This window comes from Lepidochelys olivacea (genome assembly GCF_965140295.1).
Source record: "Lepidochelys olivacea isolate rLepOli2 genome assembly, chromosome: 10".
Classification (NCBI taxonomy): Eukaryota; Metazoa; Chordata; order Testudines; family Cheloniidae; genus Lepidochelys; species Lepidochelys olivacea.
This window is the reverse complement of record NC_140420.1, coordinates 10,351,577-10,372,333: the sequence shown is the minus strand read 5'-3', so window position 1 is coordinate 10,372,333 and position 20,757 is coordinate 10,351,577. Positions and strand designations below refer to the sequence as shown.

General features: G+C 42.4%; 1 protein-coding gene across 1 annotated transcript in view; it reads right to left on the bottom strand.

Moving 5' to 3' along the window:
• The window catches only part of LOC311526868 (uncharacterized protein), a 39,783-nt gene that overhangs the window by 17,300 nt on the left and 1,726 nt on the right, over window positions 1-20,757 (bottom strand). The window contains exons 2-14 of the mRNA XM_084640338.1: window positions 19,291-19,384; window positions 18,723-18,775; window positions 16,384-16,483; window positions 15,678-15,791; window positions 15,261-15,349; window positions 14,125-14,273; window positions 13,168-13,295; window positions 12,277-12,364; window positions 10,554-10,714; window positions 9,579-9,805; window positions 8,341-8,503; window positions 7,644-7,739; window positions 1,036-1,127 (exon numbers count right to left, since the gene is read on the bottom strand). Coding sequence (XP_084496464.1) covers window positions 1,036-1,127; window positions 7,644-7,739; window positions 8,341-8,503; window positions 9,579-9,805; window positions 10,554-10,714; window positions 12,277-12,364; window positions 13,168-13,295; window positions 14,125-14,273; window positions 15,261-15,349; window positions 15,678-15,791; window positions 16,384-16,483; window positions 18,723-18,775; window positions 19,291-19,384 — 1,554 coding nt within the window. The remainder of the gene's footprint in view (window positions 1-1,035; window positions 1,128-7,643; window positions 7,740-8,340; window positions 8,504-9,578; window positions 9,806-10,553; window positions 10,715-12,276; window positions 12,365-13,167; window positions 13,296-14,124; window positions 14,274-15,260; window positions 15,350-15,677; window positions 15,792-16,383; window positions 16,484-18,722; window positions 18,776-19,290; window positions 19,385-20,757) is intronic.

Genomic DNA, 20,757 nt, shown 5'->3' with positions numbered 1-20,757 from the left:
GGGCTGTAGCATTTTGAAGCTTGTCTTGGGCTGTGTTGAAAGAGCTTTTCAAAATATTTGTTTCTGGATGGAGGTTACCAACTTCCCATGGAAGAACTTTATCACTGGGTGAATGTTATAGCTCTAATGTTTACCAAGGAAACCTTAGCAGAGGCTTTATTTAGGCCAGAACAAAGTGGGGGGAGGCGGGGGTGGGTTAAAAAGGGTAAGTATATTGAAAGGTTGACTTCTTGCTGACACTGTATTTTATAGTGCATCATACTGACACTGGAAATTGTACAAGATGTTTACCAATATTTATAATACATTCCATGGATCCCAAAGCAGTTACTGACTCAGCAATAGTCCCCCCACTATCTAGCCCAAATTCTGCCACAGTAAATCCTAGAGGAAGTCCTTGAGGCTCAAACTCATAGCAATTCACAAAAATACTGTTTGCAGATCTCCCTAGATTGGATTATGGCTGGACCATCCCTTTGCCAATATGTCTTTCGAAAAGGTTTGCTAGCCAGAGAGCCCTTTGAGTTCAGAGGCTACAGATCCTACAGCAGTGGTTCTCAGCCAGGAGTCCGGCGCCCCCTGGGAGGCTGCAAACTGGTTTCAGGGGGTCCGCCAAGCAGGGCCAGTGTTGGACTTGCTGGGGCCCAGGGCAGGAAGCCAAAGCCCCACCATGCAGGGCTGAAGCCTGGGGCCCTGGACCATGCCACCTGAGGCTGAAGTCGAAGCCTGAGCAACTTAGCTTTGCGGGGCCCCCTGTGGCGTGGACCCTGGGCAATAGCCTTGCTTGCTACCCCCTACCACCGGCTCTGGCTTTTATATGCAGAAAAAAGTTGTTGTGGCACAGCTTGGCCGTGGGGTTTTTATAACATGTCCGGGGGGGCCTCAGAAAGAAGCAGGTTGAGAACCCCTGTCCTACAGGACTGACATGCAGGTTGCATTTCAGGAGACCATTGGAATTAAGGCATTGACAATTCTCAAGATCTTGGAGGAAACAGCACAAGAAGAGAAGCTTTAGTTCAATAGAACTTTACTTACAGTATCAGGAGAGCGAGGAGGGTGATCAGAAGAGCCCAAGTCTCAATGGAGAAATGTGGAAGGAAGCTCATCCTCGCTCTGTACTCCTCTCGCTGACCAGTCTAACTTTGTTTTTCTCTTCTCTGCCCTGGATTAGGTTAGCGCCCTAGGAAAAATGAGAGAGTTTCACGACTTTGTCTGCTACTCATATGACGCAGTGGCCTCTAAATGAGCCTTGGGTTCTGCCTTTATTTCATGTGAAAGGGGAGGAGGAGTAAATGCCAGAGCTAGTGGAAAGAGGCCAATCCGGAAAGGTTATGTTATCTTATGATATAAGAGCACCTGAAACTAACCTCAAAGGTCTTAAATTTCTTCATAACAAATTGTTCAATCCATAATTAGTCAGGAATTCCTAACCCATGTGAGGGAAGTTCCTTTATCATGGTGACGATCTCATAGACTTTAAAGCCAGATCATCGAGCCTGACCTCCTGCATAACACAGGCCCAAGAACCTCATCCAATAATTGCTACATCAAATGCATAACTTCAGTTTGAGCTACAGCATCTCTTTTTAGATTACAATCAAATCATTTTAAAAATTCAAGAATAATTATGTTGATTTAGTATCCAAATGCCTCTGGTCTCCTTAAGGGAAATAAATATAAATACAGTTACAATTTAAAAAAATAAACCCTGTTCCCATTAAAATATTTCTAAAATCCGGAGTCAGAGCTGGCTTGAGCAGGAGTTAGAGTTGCAGTAACCATACAATCACATCTCCTGTGATCCCATCAGTTTAGTCAGAATTTAAAACTTTCATTTAAAAAAAAACATTGCTAGCCCTACTGAAGAAAACCTGTCTCATGTGAACCAATGCAGGAATGTCCTCCTGAGTCTGCAGGCAGAGAGACTGAAACAATGGGCATGATTCTCCACTCTCTTACACCAAGCTAACATCGGTGACATTGCTCAGGATTTAGACCAGTGTGACAATGTGAATTTCCCATTCATGAATGTGGGGATATTCACAGTTGATACGTCATCACTGTTGACTGTTGCACCGAGTAGAATTTGGGCTTGTGAGCAAGACTTGAGGAGAGCCATCCAGAAAGCACCATGAATGGCAGCATCTGATCTTATTTCAGGAGGATCCGTATTGCTTTCCACCTTCCCCTGGCTTTTGCTGAGAGCTTTGGATACAAATCAGTCCAGATTAATGTCTATTAACAACAACTGTCTTAAAATTATTACATGTGTTATGTAGACAAGTTAATGACAGGATTAGGTAAGCATGTGGCAAATTAGTATCCTATTCTCCTTAATGCAGGGAGATTGGACTCTGTGATCCAAAAGGCCTTTTCCAGTTATCCACTATTATCTAGGATTCGACAATAACAGTGATTGGCCATCTCCAGGATCAGGGAGTTAGTTGCCAAGGTTGTGCATGCCACCTTCTGAGCTGTGCAGGAGACAGCTCAGACCCAGTTCAGGATATGGAGTGGAGACTTGACTTTTTTTACTGGCTTTCCACAGCAGCCAGTTCTTTACAAAGCAATCCGAGACGAGCTGATACCCCATAATCCTATTTGTTGTGTTTTTAAAGGTCAATCACGTGAGTCCTCAAGTGAGGACAGAGTCCCTTTAGCTTTTATTGATACAGTAAATACCATATCCTGTCAACAAACTGGTGTAATCATAAGGGCATGCAAAGTTCATTAACTAAGAGACACTTTCTTCTATCTTATGCAAACAAAGAAGAAGGCCCTAAACTGGGCTGTCAGCTTTTCTCATTTCCAAACCTAGATCTCCTGTAGAAATTGCTATGGGAGGAGCTCTGGGGGAAGGTAAATCCCTTGCAAATCCTCTAGCAGGGGATCCTCTGGGTTCCACAGGAGCCCAGGGTCTTCTGTGATGAGGCTATGAGCCTCAATGCCTCTTCAGGGACCACTAATAGCGCTCCTCAAGTCCCACATAGTGTGATTAGCTTATTTAGCTGGCTAAATAATAAAGCAGAGATCTCCATTGGCAACAAACTCAATAATATAAATACCTTGTGTTCATTTTAACAATTTCAATGCTGCCCACAAAGAAAAGGGAAGAAGCGACCATCTTATAATGTCATAGTGGTTTTATTATGTAGTGTCTGCATGGGATATATGGGAGAGGTTGTACATGCCGGGGTATGTAATTTCCTTGCAGATTTAAAAAAGCATATGATCTTTCGGAAATGTCCATTATGTGTGAGTAGATTCCAAGTGATTTGGCATCCTGATAATTCTCCAAACCGATTTATTAATGACAGCAGGGGAAGACCGAAGAAGAAGAAATCCCAAGTAACAGAAAAAATCATCTGCATGCAAACTGCTCTTTTGCTCTTTGTATACCTTTTGTTTATTTGTAGGCTTGCAAAGCTGGACTACTTTCTTAGGCTTATTACTAGGTGCTCAACAGATAAAAGGGAGAGGGGACAACCTTGCCGCATTCCTCCTTCCAGCTGAAATATATGTAAAAGAATTCCATTTGTCAGCGCCTTTGCAAAAGGGGTATTGTAAAGGACTTCAAGACAGTTAAGAAAAATTGGACCAAAAATTAGTTGTGCAATTAACAAGAGACACTCCACCCTGTCAAATGCAGCCCTAGGGATAAAATTATTGATGGACTACCTAGTAACTGGGCTTGGTGAATTAAGTGAAATATTTTTCTTTTGCTATCAGCAGCAATTCTGCCTTTCACAAAACCAACTTCACTTTTGTAAATAATTAAAGGGATTGCATCATTTACTATAGGTGCTGGAACTAGGGATGCTGGGAGTGCTGCCGCACCCCTTGGCTTTAAGTGGTTTCCATTATACACAGTTTGATTCAATGACTCTCAGAACCCCCACTATACACATTGTTCCAGCACCCCTGTCATTTAGGCAGGCTGCTAGAAGTTTGGTGAATATTTTCTATTCTGTATTTTACAGAGACATAGGAAGGAAATCTTACCAGTTATGACCAACACTACCTTTCTCCAAAGTTAATAAGAGCCGTTCTTGTACCATGAGAAACTCCCCTTTTGAAAAGTTTCAGCAAAGACTTTAAGTAGGATGGGAGATATCTGTGCAGAAAACCTCTTCTAGAAGCTTGCCCGGATAACCAGCTACCAGTGGTAGATTACCAAGGTTTGGATCCTGTATTATTTTTTCACTCTCTTGTACTTATATAGGATTTCCCACTAACAATACTAATATGATAAAACAGTGTTTTTAAAACGCCTTTAGAAACCAATCAAATTTAATTTGGTCAGCTTACTTCTCAGAGCAAATAAGGCTTAATAAAGTTTTTTTTTAAACTACTCGTGTAGATTATAGTTCAAGAGTGACACTCCCATTCTGAATTAGGCTGGGGTTTAAGAAAGCATCCATGATGAGGAATTACAATTAAGTACTTGCTTCAGCACCCATCCTGAATAGGAATGGACTTGAGAATCAAGGAAGGATTGTCTGTAGTTAGAGCACTAGTTTAGGGCTTGGGATACCCAGATTCAATTTCAGTTTCTTCGCTTTGCCACTGCTGTGTGACCTTGGGCACGTCACTTTGCCTCTCTAGGCCTCAGTTCCCCATCTGTAAAATGGGGATAATAGCAGTGCCCCACTTCACAGGATGTTGTGCAGATAAATACATTGAAAGATTATGAGGCACAGAGATACTACAGTGATGGGGCCATATAAGTACCTAAAATAGAATTACCTTGCATGTGCTTAAGTGCTTTCCTGAATAAGGGCCAGAATTATAAGATGTTATTAACACCTTGTTCCACTTTCAACTTTTTATCTTTTTGAGTTATTTGGGAGGGTTTTAAAGAGGAAGTAAAACAGAGATGTGCCCTTAAATTAACTCGCATGCTATATTGCATTTGGAAAACAAATAATCTGACATAGAAAGGGCTTGGCCACAGCAATGCAAGATCTGATGCAAAACAACGGTCCAGACATGTCAGCTGTATGCTATGAGCATCAATAGGAAAGAACAACATCCTAATAGCAGTAAAGCCGATATAAAGTTGATGTGAGGAATCACAGCCCTCAAACCTGTGCCTATAGGTTCCTAGCTAGTGCACAGATCACCTGAGCCACTGGAGAAGGGGACTAATGAAGCTCTAGCTCACAAATGGTCCCACCCACAAACTTCCTGACTGGGGGAGTTCTCCAGCCCCAACAGTTGGCTGGGATGCACTATTTAAACCAGAAAGAGGCACAGGAAGTTGTCTGAGCAACTAGGTGAATCCTGGCTGGGTACTGTTATTGACCCTGCCTACTTACCTGACTACTGCCCTCCTTATCTCAGACCCCTGTCTGTTCCCGGTTCTTGCTTTTCTGCCTCACTCCAGGTCCCTGCCTTTATGCCCCTTCCCCTGATGCTGACTGCAGCTCCAAAGTTTTTTGGCTTAGCACCTGCCTCTGACCCTGCCTCTGACCGCCCCAGTCTCTACGGTTAATGTTGTGAATTAACATGGACTTCTTGGTATGCAGAAGATAAACAAATGGGATGTTGCAGCCCAGACAGTAGAGTCTCTGGATTGAAAAGGAATAAACTCACATAAATAGGGTAACTAGCTGGCTAGTAGATTGGATAGAGTGATCACCCATATCACATACCTAGACAGTTTTTTGGTAGCTGAATAAATGCCAAAAGCGATGATGGTTAACAAAGAACTTTAGAAAATTCTGGTATATGCAGGGAGCAGCCTGCATTGGCAAAGCAGTTTTATGTAGCTAAGCCACTGTGGATGTAATTTTCTTCTAGAAGATGTATTAATGTTATCTTGTTACATATATATGACTCCATGTGCTAGTGCTGGCAGGTCATAGCTGGCCCTTGCTGGAGAATTATCCATATTTTTCATTCTTGAAACAATGAACAGCATATAGTGTCTACACAGCAGTCGAATGCAGTTTACCTACTCCACTTTTAATTCACATGTAGTTAATTTGGATTAATTTTCCTGAGTGTTCTCATGTAGACAAGCCTAGCGTGTTACCATATTATAGAGTGAGCATCATTACAACACCTATGACATGTTGTTTCTAGTGATTTTTATTAACACAAGAAGCATTTCTTGCCCAAAAGAGGAACTTAGTAAGTTATATTTTGTGTGTTTGCTGTGAATATTCTACCTCGTCCTACGCCAACCAAAACAAGTTCTGTGGAAAGGGCATATCAAGTATGTGCCCAAAAGGCTAGGTTTTTGTTATCACATTTATCTGAATCACTTGACTAAGTGGCTTACAAGATAGAAAGAAAATAGATTTAATAATTTTATTAAGATGATGTTAAAATAAAATAAATGGTACAGAGCTTAAGCGTAGAAGTTTCTGGTTATCAGGGAATAAAGTACAGATTATCAAGGGGTGCAAAATTCGGTTTAGGATCTGATAGCATAAGGAATACATAATCTGCAATATCCCCAATTGGGGGTAAAAGGTTAGCATGTCAAAGTACAGACATTGACATAGGAGGGTATGTTCTTCATATAATGGCTACGTTCAGGTGTGGAGTATTATGAGTGGATACGATGATGAGGATGGATTTACCCTTATTTGGTGAGATGCCTACCTCTTATCTTGAGGATCTCTTCCTATCAGTTTGACCTTACTAAGTGGTTGATCTTGCAACCCATACAATAAGTAGGGCTCATATCACAGAGTGCCTAGCACATAGCAGTGCCTACAGTGTCAATAACAATGCCTAAATAGTGCAACTTTCATTGCAGTCATCTTGTTCATTGTCATATGGCTCTTCCTTGGTCTCTCCCACATTCAGAATTTTGCCCTGCTTTATTGATTAAATGGCAACATTGTGTGGTTAGTGATCAGATTAATAACCCTGCCCTAAAGTGATCCACTTAACCAAAATACTAGGTAGGAGTCGTATTATTTGTAATACATTTTACAGGAAGAACGGAAGCTTTGATCAAGTTAAATGAAGGACCAAATTCAGTAAATTAAATGGAAGATGCTGTATGTGGGTAATTTCAGGGGTCCAGACTGAATTTATTTTCAAGGCTGAAGTGAACAAATTATTCAGAATACACAACAGAGAGCCCTTTCACAAACATTTGATGAATTCTGTTCTCTGTACATGTTACATGCTTTTGTTCCATTAACATATGACCCAAGAGAGATTTGGTTTCCAGGATAATCTCACCACATCGCAGTAAATTCAACAGCCCAACAGTTTATACACACTTCTTCAAATATCAGTACAACTCACAAAATTCTTGGCATTCATCCGCCCCTGCCCCCAGTAGCTCTAGTGATTTCTGTTTCCAGCAAAAAAGTTCCCACTGCCTCTTGGATGATACAGTAATTCCCTCTCCAGATGGAGGAATCTCACTAGAAAGGAGTCAGAGAAGCAGAACTGTGCCTCAGTAGAATTTTTACTTTATATACATTCTCTAAATCTGATGGTATAAAAGCTATTTACAGTCACAGTCCAGGTTTACATTTCTGACAGTCACAATTAGATATTTAGTAAATGCCTTCGGAATGAACGGAAGCTCTTCTTCTGCATTTGTGGCAGAGACCCAATGATGTAAAGCTTCTGCTGGTACTCTGGAGAGCTGCTGTGAACTCTGTTGGGTCTTACTCCTCTGGGTGTGAGGTATAAGCTCTGGGGACTAACTTCAGAACAATAGGTTTCTCTGGTATCAGGAATCCCCGGTAATTCAGCTTGAGTGGGATCTGCAACATTAGCAGAGAAAAGAACATTTGTAGCCCAGCAAATAAAATATACACAGATTATCAAAGAGACATTATGCCTTTGTTTTCTCTTGTTTGCCCAAAATCTAGTCCAGGTTCACGCAAAACCTGTCCCACCATTACTATAAGTTTCACAAACTTGGACATACTTTTGGTTTTCTATCAAAGCCCCAGTCCAGGAGAGTTTACTCCTTGCTTGGGGTTTTGTTATGGAAGTTTCATCCATCCCCAATGGGCCCAGACTAATGTACTTGAATGAAGGTATCACTAACGCTGATTAACCACTTTCCTCTCCTTTCTGTCCTGTAATGTTTCCTTGGTTGCTACTTTTTCCCTTATAGAATAACTCCTACGATATATTTTAGAACACTGTATAATACACACAGGCATGCAATATACAATCTGCTATGTATTACACTTCTGTGCTCTAACATCTGTGTTGCACATTTATTTTTCATTTGTCACCATCTACCATCTGTTTACCCAAATAAAGTATTTAAAACTGTTTTTAATTCACTCTTGCCGGGGAATAATCATCTGGTTTTCACATCTGAGTTTTCAAATGTAAATCTGGGTTTCTCACCTGGGTTTCTTTGCAGGGTCTGAAGGTGAAATTCTGCAGCAGACTGGCGATAGCAACTTTCATGGAGAGGAGAGCAAACCTCATTCCAATGCAGTTCCTGGGACCAGCTCCAAAAGGCAGGTACGTGTATGGATCCAGGACCTCTTTGTTCTCTTTACTGAACCTGATTCCAGTCACAAGTGTAAGAAAGAAATTAGGGAAGCAAAGAAAAAGAAGGCCAAGTATCTCTCTCTCTCTCTCTCTCTCTCTCTAAATGAACCTCTGATTGTGTGTTAGAGAATCTTTGCTTTTTTATAACTAGCACATCTTTGGTTATCCAAGCAGCCTAATAGTTACACAGCCCTTCGGCTGTTTGGGGTGGGGTGAGGTAGAGGATCTGAGTTCAAAGCCCAGATTATGTCCTTTGCACCCAGGCTAGCAGCATCGTGAGTTCCACTCTTTCAAAATGACCACTATTTCTTTCCCATTGTTTTCTGAGAGAGTGAAGCCAGCAGACATCTTTGTTAAGAGCAGCCTGTTGTTTCAGTCCTATTGGGAACAATGGGAGATAGGTGGCCATTTTGAAAATGACATCTAACTGTGGGCAAGTATGACCTCAGTCCCACTGAGACCAGTGGGAGATGGTATCAGTTTGAAAGAGGGCAGTTCTACGTGGAATTCTCTACAGCCAACCCCTTCTGAAGGAAAAACTTTCAGTGATGAATACTAACGGGAAAAATTACCTTTAAGCCTAATGGTTTTCAAATGTAGTTTCTAGAAAAGATTTCAGTGAGTTCTGACTATATGGGAAGTTTTGAAGTGTCAGTATTATTCTGTTGTTGAGATGGGAGAAAGAAATAGTCTGACAATGGGTGCTAAATTTCTCAAAAGGACCAATTTTTTAAATTAATTTTAACTCCTAAATTAATCAACCAATGTACTTGCACAATCTCAGATAGCTCACTCTGTACTCAGAGAGGAAGTGCTGTACTTCTGAGGAGAATATGCTGTATTCTTCATGTGTAACAGAGTTGTTAAATCCCTGCTGTAAGTGCAAAATTCAACTCGGCCTTAACTATGGACTCATGAGTGGTGTGTCTTCACAATGGTGAATCCTCTCCAGCTTTTGTATTGGCAGACAGGTGTTAAGATTAAACACAACAAGAATTTCTTTGTAAGAGACTGATATTTAGGAATGAAGTAATATCGGTAAAAGAGATAATTATATTGCTCATTCCCTATTGATATAGATTCTGTACCTTTCTGGTCTGAACTCCTCTGGTTCTGGCCAGTATTCTGGGATACGATGCAGAACCGAGGGTGGGATCATAACCACAGTGTCTTTTGGAATGGTCAGTCCATTTATCTCTACGTCTTTCTTGCAGACCCTTTCAAGTCGTCCTCCAAGAGGAAACAGCCTAAGGACTTCATTCACTGCCATGTCGAGATACTCCATCTGCATCAGGGCATTGTAGGTGAGAGGAGCCTTCAGGGGAATGGGAAAAAGATTGTCAGGTATGTGGGAGTCTAGATCAGATTTCCATGTGATCAGTGTGGAAACCATCATGTCCTCCCCTCTCATCTGTTACAGTGCACATTCTACATTCAATCCTGAACTGAACATTCAGTGTGAACCTAAGAATTCACCTTAATTTTCCTTTCCTAAATAATGTAAATTACTGAAAATCTCTGACCATTTTTGCAAACAAAGTTTGTACTTAAAATCAGCAATTCTCTGAGCCTCCTGGTGTGGCCAATGATTTTTCTGAAAAGTGGCATCTCTTGAGACACGTGATTGTCCAGTGTAAGAGATCACAAACACCATAATATGAATACCCATAAATAACGGTATGAATTTCCTCAATTGTTACAAGAATACTCCATGTCTCCCATCTAGCATCTCCTTTCCATGAGCGTAACTATCTACTCCTGATCGCTCCTTGTTTCCCTTTGCTACTTCTTCATAAACAATTCATTGTTGTTTAGCAAGTTAAAGTATTCTGATCTTGGAAGCAAGTTATTGGCTCTCCTTTTAGTGAAAGCAGAACTTTCTTAAAGTGTGCCCATTAAGAGCTTCCACAGGATAGCAGAGTCAGTATTTATTACATGGTAGTTTTTTAGCAAATGTATTTAACGTCTTTAAAGAACAGTCTCCTTAACTGGACTTAACTAGAGGGAAGAAACTAGCTTTAAAGAGGCTCTGTGCAATCACTGAGCAGCCAACATTCTCTTACCTTGTTTGGTAAAACTGAGTCTAGCTCGTCCTGCAGCTTCTGCTGCACATCAGGGTGGGTGGCCAGTTTGTAAGCCAGGTAGCAAAGGGAGTTGCTGGTGGGCTCATATCCAGCAAAAATGAAAATAAGCGCTTGTGCCAAAATCTCAGTATCAGTCAGGCCTGTGAGAAGAGAGGAAAACAGGTAGAAAAGTTGAGGCCCAAACATTACAGCACATAGGCTGCGCTCTTTGCACATCGTTTATTTTATAAAAGTATAGATGGCCAACGATTTATTATTATTAAGCTTAAAAAATTTTCACGGAGGTCGCGGAACCTGTGACTTCCAGCGACCTCCGTCAATTCAGCCCTGTCGGCCGGGAGCTGCGGGGTCCCCCCACCGCCCGCTGCAGCAGGAAGGATCCGCAGCTCCCCGTGGCTGCAGGCGGCGGGGTCCCCTGCAGCTCCTGGCGGATACGGGTGGCAGGGCTCCCCTCGCAGCTCCCGGCAGATGTGGGCACCGGGGCCACAGCTCCCGGTTGATACAGGTGGCGGGGCCACAGCTCCTGGCTGCCGGCAGCTCCCGGTCGACATGGACAGCGCCCCCCTCCACCCCTCCGGAGCTCCGAGCTGCTGCAGGCAGTGGGGGCTCCCCTACAGCTCCCAGCCACCGCAGGGTCCCACCCCCTCCTGCTCCTGGCTGCTGTGCGGGGAGGGGGCCCAGAAGCTCCGAGCGGCTGCAGGGGTACCCCGGAGCTCTGAGCCACCCTGGGCACCGGGGATCCTTCAAAGCTCCCGGCCGCTGCAGGTGGCAGGGTTACCCTGGAGCTCTGAACAGGGGGACCCTGGAGCTCGGAGCGCCCCCGCAACTGCCCAATCTTTGCAGGCCGCGTGGGGACCCCGCAGCTGGGCTCCCCATTTGGTCAGGGATATTTTTAGTAAAAGTCAGGGGACCGGTCAATGGCAATAAAGAAAAATTAATGGAAGCCCGTGACCGGTCCCTGACTTTTACTAAAAATATCCCTGACAAAATCTTAGCCTTAATAATAATAATAATCACTAATTATTATTATTATTATTCTTGTTACTGTTATTATCCCATAGGCATGGCTCATGGGTCTGGTGGGAAAATTAAACAGGGACTAATGATTGCTTTGTAACCTCTGGCATTGTTGATTGACGATGCAGAACACACAAAGCAAAACATGGGTTCCTGCCAAGATTGGTGTGGTTCATTTTCAGCTTATCTAACCCAAGTATTCTGTGGTGACATAAATGTCAGAAGATACCTGCTATCTCCCAGTCCTGAGAAGAATTGAGGATATTTCTAACCAAGCTGTAATTGAAGCAGTTGTATTTAAAAGAATTGTGAATAGTGATGTAATGCAAACGAATAGCTGGGAAGCGGAGCTGGCTTTTGCCTCTTACCATATTGGCAGGTACCAACTCCATATTTTTCACTGGCCAAGGCTAACAATTATACGGCAGGAGTTGGCCTGGAATGCATGTCTTCTATTCTACTTCTGGAAAAAGTGTTACATAAAAGTGATGAACACTTGTCCCCATCTAACTCTGTGCTGGACAAAAATGTATGTATAGTCCAGGTGAGTCGACGATTCCTCTCCCCAGCTGCAGACGGCGGGATGAACCATTTATTTCCTCTCCAGTAGGACACCTGTTCCTATTCCCCTCACTCCAGCAGCCCCCAAAGGCACTCACAAGTATGAGTATTTTTATGGTGTTACCTTTATATGTGTGAGTCATTCCATTGCTTTCATAGCTAGTGTTAGAGTTCTGGGATTCCATCATCAGCTGCAGGAAATCCACTCGGCCCTGGGAAAAGAAGTAACCGCTCAGTGGAGAGCTGGTTTGGTGAGAGATCCCCTAGGGAAGGCTCACAAAGATGGGTCTCAGAACACAAAGGTTGTATTTTAAAGTCCCCAGGAGTGGCCAGAGAGGACCCAGCAGAATGTAAATGACTTTCTTGTTACAGTGGGTCAAAACATGAAACTCTTACGTTTCTGGGAGGGTTCCATCTGCCCAGTCCCAGAGAGATGTCAGCCAAGACAGCAGACTTGGTCTCTTGCTGTCGCAAGGAATGACGACTGCAGAGCTAAACTACTTTTGTCCACTTTGCAAAGCACCCTCATTAATGTAGCTGTGCAATTTTAGGGGAAAGTAATAACTACATCTCAGTAAGTGACTTTTTCAAGTAGCTCCCTTAAAACAGAATTACTCTGGGGGAGGTGAAGTCCAGCAGGGAGGTAAATCTGATTCTGTCATTTTTGGAGAGTGAAGACCGCCTCTTTTGGGGACTGTGCTCCTGAATACCACAATATCAGTGACACTGCACTGAGTATTGATGCACAGCTCTACTGCTTGCTCAGTGGAGTCTCTCCCTCTGTCTGCTCCAGCTCTCCAAGTCTACTCCTACGGGTAGTTTTCTGTAAATCGTAATCTTTGCACACCCAAACTGCAATCCAGTTTGCATGGGTGTTACCCTGATATAGCCCTGAGATTTCACACACTATTGTGGTCCTTTGCTGGACTCTAACTCAAGCAAGTAAGTGTTTTCCTCTTGGGCAAATTGAATAGAGAATGTTCTCCGGCATCATGACCGGGAGAGTCCTACTAACCCCTTTGGCCTCTTTTTCACGGTCCTCCTTCATTCTGGCGATTGACTTTGTGAAGAATTCTATGGCATCTTTGGGGAAAACATTCACATCCATCTTCTTAAGAAGGGGAATGAGGAATGGGCATACAACTAGAAGGGAGACAAAAATAACTGTGATTGAAGCAAGGTCCAGGGAATAGAAGTCCATTTCACCTAAGATATCTATGGTAAAATATTAATTAGAACAACTGAAAATGTTTATTAGAAAGATGAGGCTGCATCTAAATGATGGCTCTATTTGATCATTTCTCCTGTGTACTGGGGAGCTCACTTTGGGCCTCTCTGCCACCATGTTCCTCGTGGGGCAGATGGGCTCCATGCTCCCTCTTCTCAGGTTTTTGCACAAATGATATAATTTAGCCCTAAATGTAAATGAAAGCAGAAGGAACATTCCACTATTTCACACCACGTCTGACTGGAGGCGCTGTCACTGAGACTGGGGAGTCACATTCCGAGTGCAGGACATTCCTCCAGTTTGTACTACCAATGCTACAGCGATATGGACCAGAATGAAAATAAACTAAAAGTTTTGAAATTCTTCCAGTCATTTCAGACTGACCTCAACGTTCTGATATTCACTAACGTCTCATGTCCCAGCAAACATCTCCAAACCTTCCCCACAGCATTGTGATCCTTCTCACAACCTATAGACCAAATTCTGAGCTTACTAGCACTTGCATAACTCCAGATGATTCTCATCCGTGGGATTGTATGGGTATAAATTAGAGCAGAATTTGTCTAAGGTGACCCTTGAGACTTTTATCCTTGGCAGTAAAGTTGCCTAGTCATTGGCTTATAGGCTCAGGTATAGCCACTTGTATTGTATAACCAATAGACCACCTGTCTGATTCTGATGCTGAAGTCACGGTTCCAAACGAAACATTTAAATGGAATTTTTAGTGAGTGAGAGAAAATGTACATATCAAAATGAAGAGTGGGTGAAACAAGTCAAACTTCACTAGCTTCTTGATTTCCTTGACAAAAGGATCTTTGGGGTTGTTCATGGAGTCAATGTTCACACCGAAGGAAGTGCTAGTGACAACATCCATGCTATAGGCTCCAAAGATGCTGAGAAAAGACAGAAAACAGATAGGAGAGTTAAGGTTTGAAATAGGTAATTACAACTTTTCCCTCCCTTCCTATATTGCATCTCCTTAAAGAACAGAAAACTCTCATGAGACTTTTCTTTATGCTGTTGTAAAGAGGGGGCAAGGTACTCAACACAAGTAGAACATCCAAAGGCAAAGGGATAGAGTTTCATGAAGTTTTACCTGCAGCGCTCAGAATCTAGACTCTGGTAGCCTTGCTCTGGATATTACACAATGTAATGTATTGGCCTATGTGTGTGTCCTCTGGTGGAATCAGACCTATTCAAGGGCCTGTGAATATCTTGTCAAGTGGCTGTGGCCTGTTAAGAGGCTAGGAGCCCTAGTTCTGCTGACAGCTGATATTAAATCTGTGTGCTCCAGTCGTAGACTAAATGAGCTGTGAAAAATAAACAAAAATCAAATAATAATTTATTATTTATTTATTATTTGTATTCCGGTAGTGCCCAAACATGCTGGGTCAACGCAGGCAAAAAAACACAGTCTCTGCCCCAAAGAATTCACCATCTAAGAACTTTCATGGAAGCACATATTTACAAACAAGTTTTGTCTGACCTCCAACTCTCGGCTTTGGTCCTCCTGTATTAAATAGCAGACCTCAGAGATAGTAAAGGTCTGTTAGACCATCCTCTCAAACTTCTTGCCAGTGCAGGGTTGTTCCCTACACTATATTTTCTAGTGTTTTTTCCACTCTAGTTTAAAATGTGCCAACCTTTGGGGAGTCCACCAGTTCCCTTGAGAGAATGTTCCACAGGTTTCACCCCAGGGAGATTTTCTTGAGATTTAACCTCTATTTTCCCTTTTAAATTTCATTTTAGCCCTTCTGATAGTCCTGTTCATCACTTCAGAAGTCTGGTTTATTCAAAGAACAACCTGCATTGCCAGTAATGAACGAACCAAAGAGTTGCTAACAAGATTAGCTGTTCCTGTTCCTGGAAGAGTTACTCACTCCTTAACTTCCACGGGCTCATCCTTTTCTGCTTTCTTCTGAACATTTCTCACCAAAACCTCCCCATATTGCTTCATAATGGGAAACATCTGAAATACACATTACAGGACATGACTTAAACATACCAAATGTTACTTCTTCGTTAAGCCTAGCTTCTGAAAAGCGGAGGGGAGGTTCATTAATACTTACAGACTTGATCCGTTTCTACTGTCAGGGGCTTTTTGTTTTAATCCTTTTTCCTTTCTTTCTTTCTTTTTCTTTTTTTTTTTTTTACTTTTTTTTACATTAGAAGGCACAAATGAAATAGGCCAGTTTAATCATTTGAATTGGACTGAAGAGACCAGACCATTATAACTATCTCAGCCTGAATGCCACCTGTGCACTGACCCGAGGGTTAGTGTGTGCTCTGGGTTTTACCTCCTTTAGCTTCCCACTGGTGAAGGTTGGAGAGAGCACTGTACGAATTCTCTTCCATTTCTCATCCTGAGCCATGGAGACAGCCGACTCCAGCACTCCCACTAGACCTAAATTCTGGGGTGACAAAGGCAAGTTTATAGCTGTCAAGAAGCTATTGGGTTTCTCTACTAAACATAAGAGTGCACAAAGCAATCCTTTTCCCGCCCCATGTACACACACACATACACTTCCCCACACTGGTTACACTTAGGCAGATACACCCACAAGAAGACACCAACTCTACACGCACTGGGGGAGACCTCTACAAATGTACACACACTAACTCAGACTGGTGCTCATGCACTTGCGTGCACACACACACTATCAAATTCAGCTCTCGTTTATACTGGTGTAACTGAGAGCTGACTTTGTCCTAAGAACTTTTTTTTTATTTAATAAATAAAAATAAACAACCTAAGCAGCTTTTAAAGTGCAGTCAAACAGTTTTCTCTGAGAGCCAGGGGATCCAGTTCCAGGTGAGGTCCCCCTGCTCCCTTGTTCCTTTAGGGATATGCAGTGGCCACTTAGATTAATGCCAGCTGTGCATTCGTTTTGAATGCATCTCCGAAACATATCTTGTGTATCCCTACAGAGTTTAACTACAGTATTTGCTGTTCTTATGGCTTTATTGCATCTTTCTGATGAATATTAATGATTACAAGCCTACCCGCCGGTTGGTAAAGGTGGTGAAGCACTCTTTCACCAGCACGGTTTTAATTATTGTAGGATCTGTGACAGCCAGCACAGGTTGCCTGCCTTCATAAAACCTATGGGGGAAAAGAAATAAAAATCCATGATTAACTACTATCAGTGAAACTCAAGAGTGAAACAAAAGCTCCTTCCTCCCTGGTTTCAGAGTAGCAGCCATGTTAGTCTGTATTTGCAAAAAGAAAAGGAGTATTTGTGGCACCTTAGAGACTAACCAATTTATTTGAGCACAAGCTTTCGTGAGCTACAGCTCACTTCATCGGATGCATTCAGTGGAAAAACTGATGTTTCTCTGATAGCTCCAAGTCCTAGTCTTTATTAGCTTCTATAGCAAAGTGCACTGACTAGAAATACAGATATACAGAATCATAGAAATTAGAGATGGAAAAGGCCTTCAGGTCATCATATATTTCTACCTTTTCCAGCCACTGCAGCAATGTTTCCTCTGAGAGACTATGCCTGTCTGAAAAAATCTCTCTCACACACACATAAATATCCCCAAAAGACAGCCTACCTGTATCTTTTCTGAAAGAGACCCAGCATCACATTTTAGTCACTTCAGAAAAAGTAAGTTAAATGGAGTTTTAGGTGCAGTGCTACACCCGTTCCCAGTTCCCCCCGTTATGCTTACAGTACTACAGTTGTGTTTTAAATCAGTTTTCTGTTTCTTGTAGTTGCATTAAAGACCAACACAAAGAATAGGAGGAACTGACTATTCAGGGGAAATGGTGAAAATGGCTATATACAAAGTGCTGTCAAACGCACATAGTTAACAAACTGAAGCTACAGAGAGAGAGAAATACTGTTTTTTCTCGACTTTCTTTCATTTATAGTCATCTGGGTGCTACTGGTATCACTAGTAAGTAAAAGATTTCAGGCCAAGGTGTCATTTTTAAATGGGTGATGCTCATTTAATTTCATCCCTTTCCTCCTAGTTGTACTTCTGTCTGCCGCCCTAAACTCCTCTCCCTCTTTGGTGCTTATGCCCTTCAAATGCATGTAGACAGCTCTCTACAGTTCCTCATTTTCCCAAGTAAAACATTTCTTCCTTTCAATTTTTCTCAAATCAATCCGTCCCCTCTCACTGGTCCTAGAATAGGATTTTTCCTGTAAAAGATTTTTACTGGAAAATCTTTTCCAAAACCAAACGATCAATAGTACCAATTTTTCTGTGATTCAAGCCCCTCATGTGGTGTCATGCATAACTTTAATTGTAACAAAAGGTTTATCATAAGCAAATAATGTTCAGCAGGATGTCACAGTAACTTATCACACAATGTGAAAACAAAAGGATTGCTTCACTTTTTTTTTTTTTTTTTAGTAAACGTTCAATAAAGGGTCCAATCCTGTAGAAGGACAAACACCTTCTAAAATCAATGAGAGGTACTGAACACAGAGCTACTGAATCCTAAAGGCAGTAGGTACCTTCACTGTCACTCTTTGTACTGTACGTTTCCAGACTCTTATACTCTGGTTATGATGTTAGCAGTAAATTTGTTCCATCCTTTTGATTCACGTACTTAAAACTTTTCAGCAGGTTGCACTGAAATACACCTGTAGATTGGCTTGAATTCTTGTTTTAAATCATGGTTTTAAGACCAGATTTTTCAAGATTTATTATCCTATAACGGACGTAAGGTAAATGTGGATTTATATGGGTTTTTGAATGCATGGGAAAATGTTATAAGGGCCAGTTGGATAGATTGCAGAAGATACCAGATCATGTAGCCCAAGTAATAACCGCAGTGGCAAATGTAGGGAATATCCAGTGCAGAATAAGAGCAGCGGTAACGCAAACATATCACGCTTCAGCAGGTCAGGGTTAGAGACAGAAACAGAGTTGGTAGAACAGAGATCTGTATACAATAACAGCATATCTGTGCCGTATCTGGAATACATATACCTTCCTTTACAATTTGCAGTCCAGGAGAACTGGACTTCTAAGTTACAAATTTCCTTTTATGTCAATGGTAGTTTTGCCATTAACTTCAGTGAGAGCAGAAGCTGGCAGTCTGCATCTGATATGGAACAGCTTTCATGTGAGAGTTCAGATTAACATGTACATAGCATGTCTGTGGCTTAGACCCTGCAGTCAGATCCATGTGGATGGATGCTTGCATCTGGGTGCTGCCCCATTAACCTTTTTGGGGTTCCACATGGAGAACAGGGTCCAGTTACAGGATTCAGGCTTTTGAGATCTCCTCTTCCAGTGGATTTTTTTCACCCTCCAGTTTGGATTCCGACTATAGGATAATGTGAGGAGAATACCAAACAGTATTGGTTGGTCAACATACTCACCCCCAGATTTTCCCGTATTTCTCATAGCATGTACTGTCAAACTGCAAGAAACCCTGCAGAGAGAGAATGTTAAAATAGAATTAGAAAAGAAGCAGGGTTTCCAGGGGAGGGGCTGGGAATGGGGCTGTCGTGGGACTAAACATCTAGAGCTAGCAGCCAGGCCAAGCACTCCTATGTGCAGCTCCTGAGACTTGTGTGACTCCTAATGTCTTTGTGAGGGATAGAATCCTTTAAGAACATAGCTGGATCTAGTTATTCCAGGGGCGTATCATGCTTGAGGTTAAGGAGTCTGTAAGTAAACTGTTTGCAAGGAATTCAATAAATAGTGACAGCAAACCAGCCACCTACATGTGTTCACCTGGTTTAGGCAGTCACCCTGGGGCTCTCCATGCCCTTCACACTATAATCTGCATTACAGAAATGTTATCCTGCATTGGGTCCTACACACCCTGAGCATTAGTGCAGAGCTTAGCACACAGGAGAACTCATCAATGCAGTGTACAAATCTAGCTATTGTATGATGAAGGACATATATTTCTGGAGCCAGGAGAAGCCTTCAAACACTCACTTTACGATACTCCAGGACAGTTCCAAAGAAAGGCAATGGCTTTGGCCCAGGGATACCCAATTTCTTGAAAAAACCAAATGGCCAGATCCCATATCTGTAAAAATAACAGAAGAATCTAAAGGCTTCAGGAGAATAATTGCAGTGATGTTGGGGCTGAAAGATCTCAAAGCCTATCCAGGGGAAGTGAAGCTGTTGCATTTACTCAGGACTGAAGAACCCACTTTGGAAGCTGGAAAGTGTGGTCCAAAAAATTTGTGCTTTGTAAAGCTATTTAATAAGCATGGCTAGTGATAAACCTCACAGCTGCACCACAAATCTTCAGAGAGATAGCCCTGAGGTAAAAGAAAGCCTCTCATAAAGGAATAGGTGCTCCAGTAAAAACGGGGTTTTCTACCCATTGGCAAAATGCAAAAGAGAAGCCTCTCTAGGCTCATTGCCAGCTCATGGAGAGGAGCCACAAAGTAATGACGAAATGAGAACAAAGCTTACTTTTTCTTTTCTTTTTTTTGCAGAGAAATCAAAATGGAGCCGGAAGTTAAGTCCTGAGCAGGGCTTTTGTGAAGGCTGTACTTGAGTTTCATGTATTGTTCTCCTTGTGCTTAGCCCGATGCTAGTGCAGTGGTGTGTTGGGGAGCCTAGTCTGATGGGTTTCTGTTTGAATTTTGTTGACAGCTTTGCAGATTTCTCTCCTCTGAAGCACCCTTTTTTGGTGTTGTAAAGTTGTTACTCCTACCTCAGGGCTCTCTGCTTCTCTAAGAGATCTGGGCTGCAGCATTTTGAAGCTTGTCTTTGGCTGTGTTGAAAGTGCTTTTCAAATACTGTATTTGTTTTCAGATGGAGGTTACCAGCTTCCCAAGCAAGAGCTTTGTCACTAAATGAACGTTATTGCTCCAGTGTTTGTCAAGGAAACCGTATCAAAGGTCTTGTTTGGCCCAGAACACCAGCTGCCATACAGCCTGCCTTTCTTCCAGGTGACTCCTCCCTGGGACACCAGGAGCCATGCTGGGGTAGGGAGCTGTAACTTACACCTCTCTTTATTATTACTACTTTGTATTTGTATGATGGTCATGCCTAGAAACCCCGGCTGAGATCAGTCCCGTTGTGATAGGTGCTCTACAAACACACTGTCTGACAGTCTTTGTCCCCAAGAGCTTACAGTCCAGACAGCCAAGACTGACAAAGAGTGAGGAAAAAGGAAACACCATTATCCTCAGTTTGCATGTGGGGAACTCTTGCCAGAGCATTTGCCAGTTTGGATGAATCTGGTCCAAGTGTGCCTGTATCTACAGGGAATACTTGCTCATCACTGTACTACAGCGATCTCTGGGGTTTAGCATTGCCTAGTGGGCTTACCACGGGCCTGTAAGAAAGGAAATGTGGTTTTTTTTTTCAGGGTATGTCACTGGCTTGCTGTGACCCTAGCACAAGTCACTGGCTCCATTTCCCAATCTTTAAAATTGGGATGAT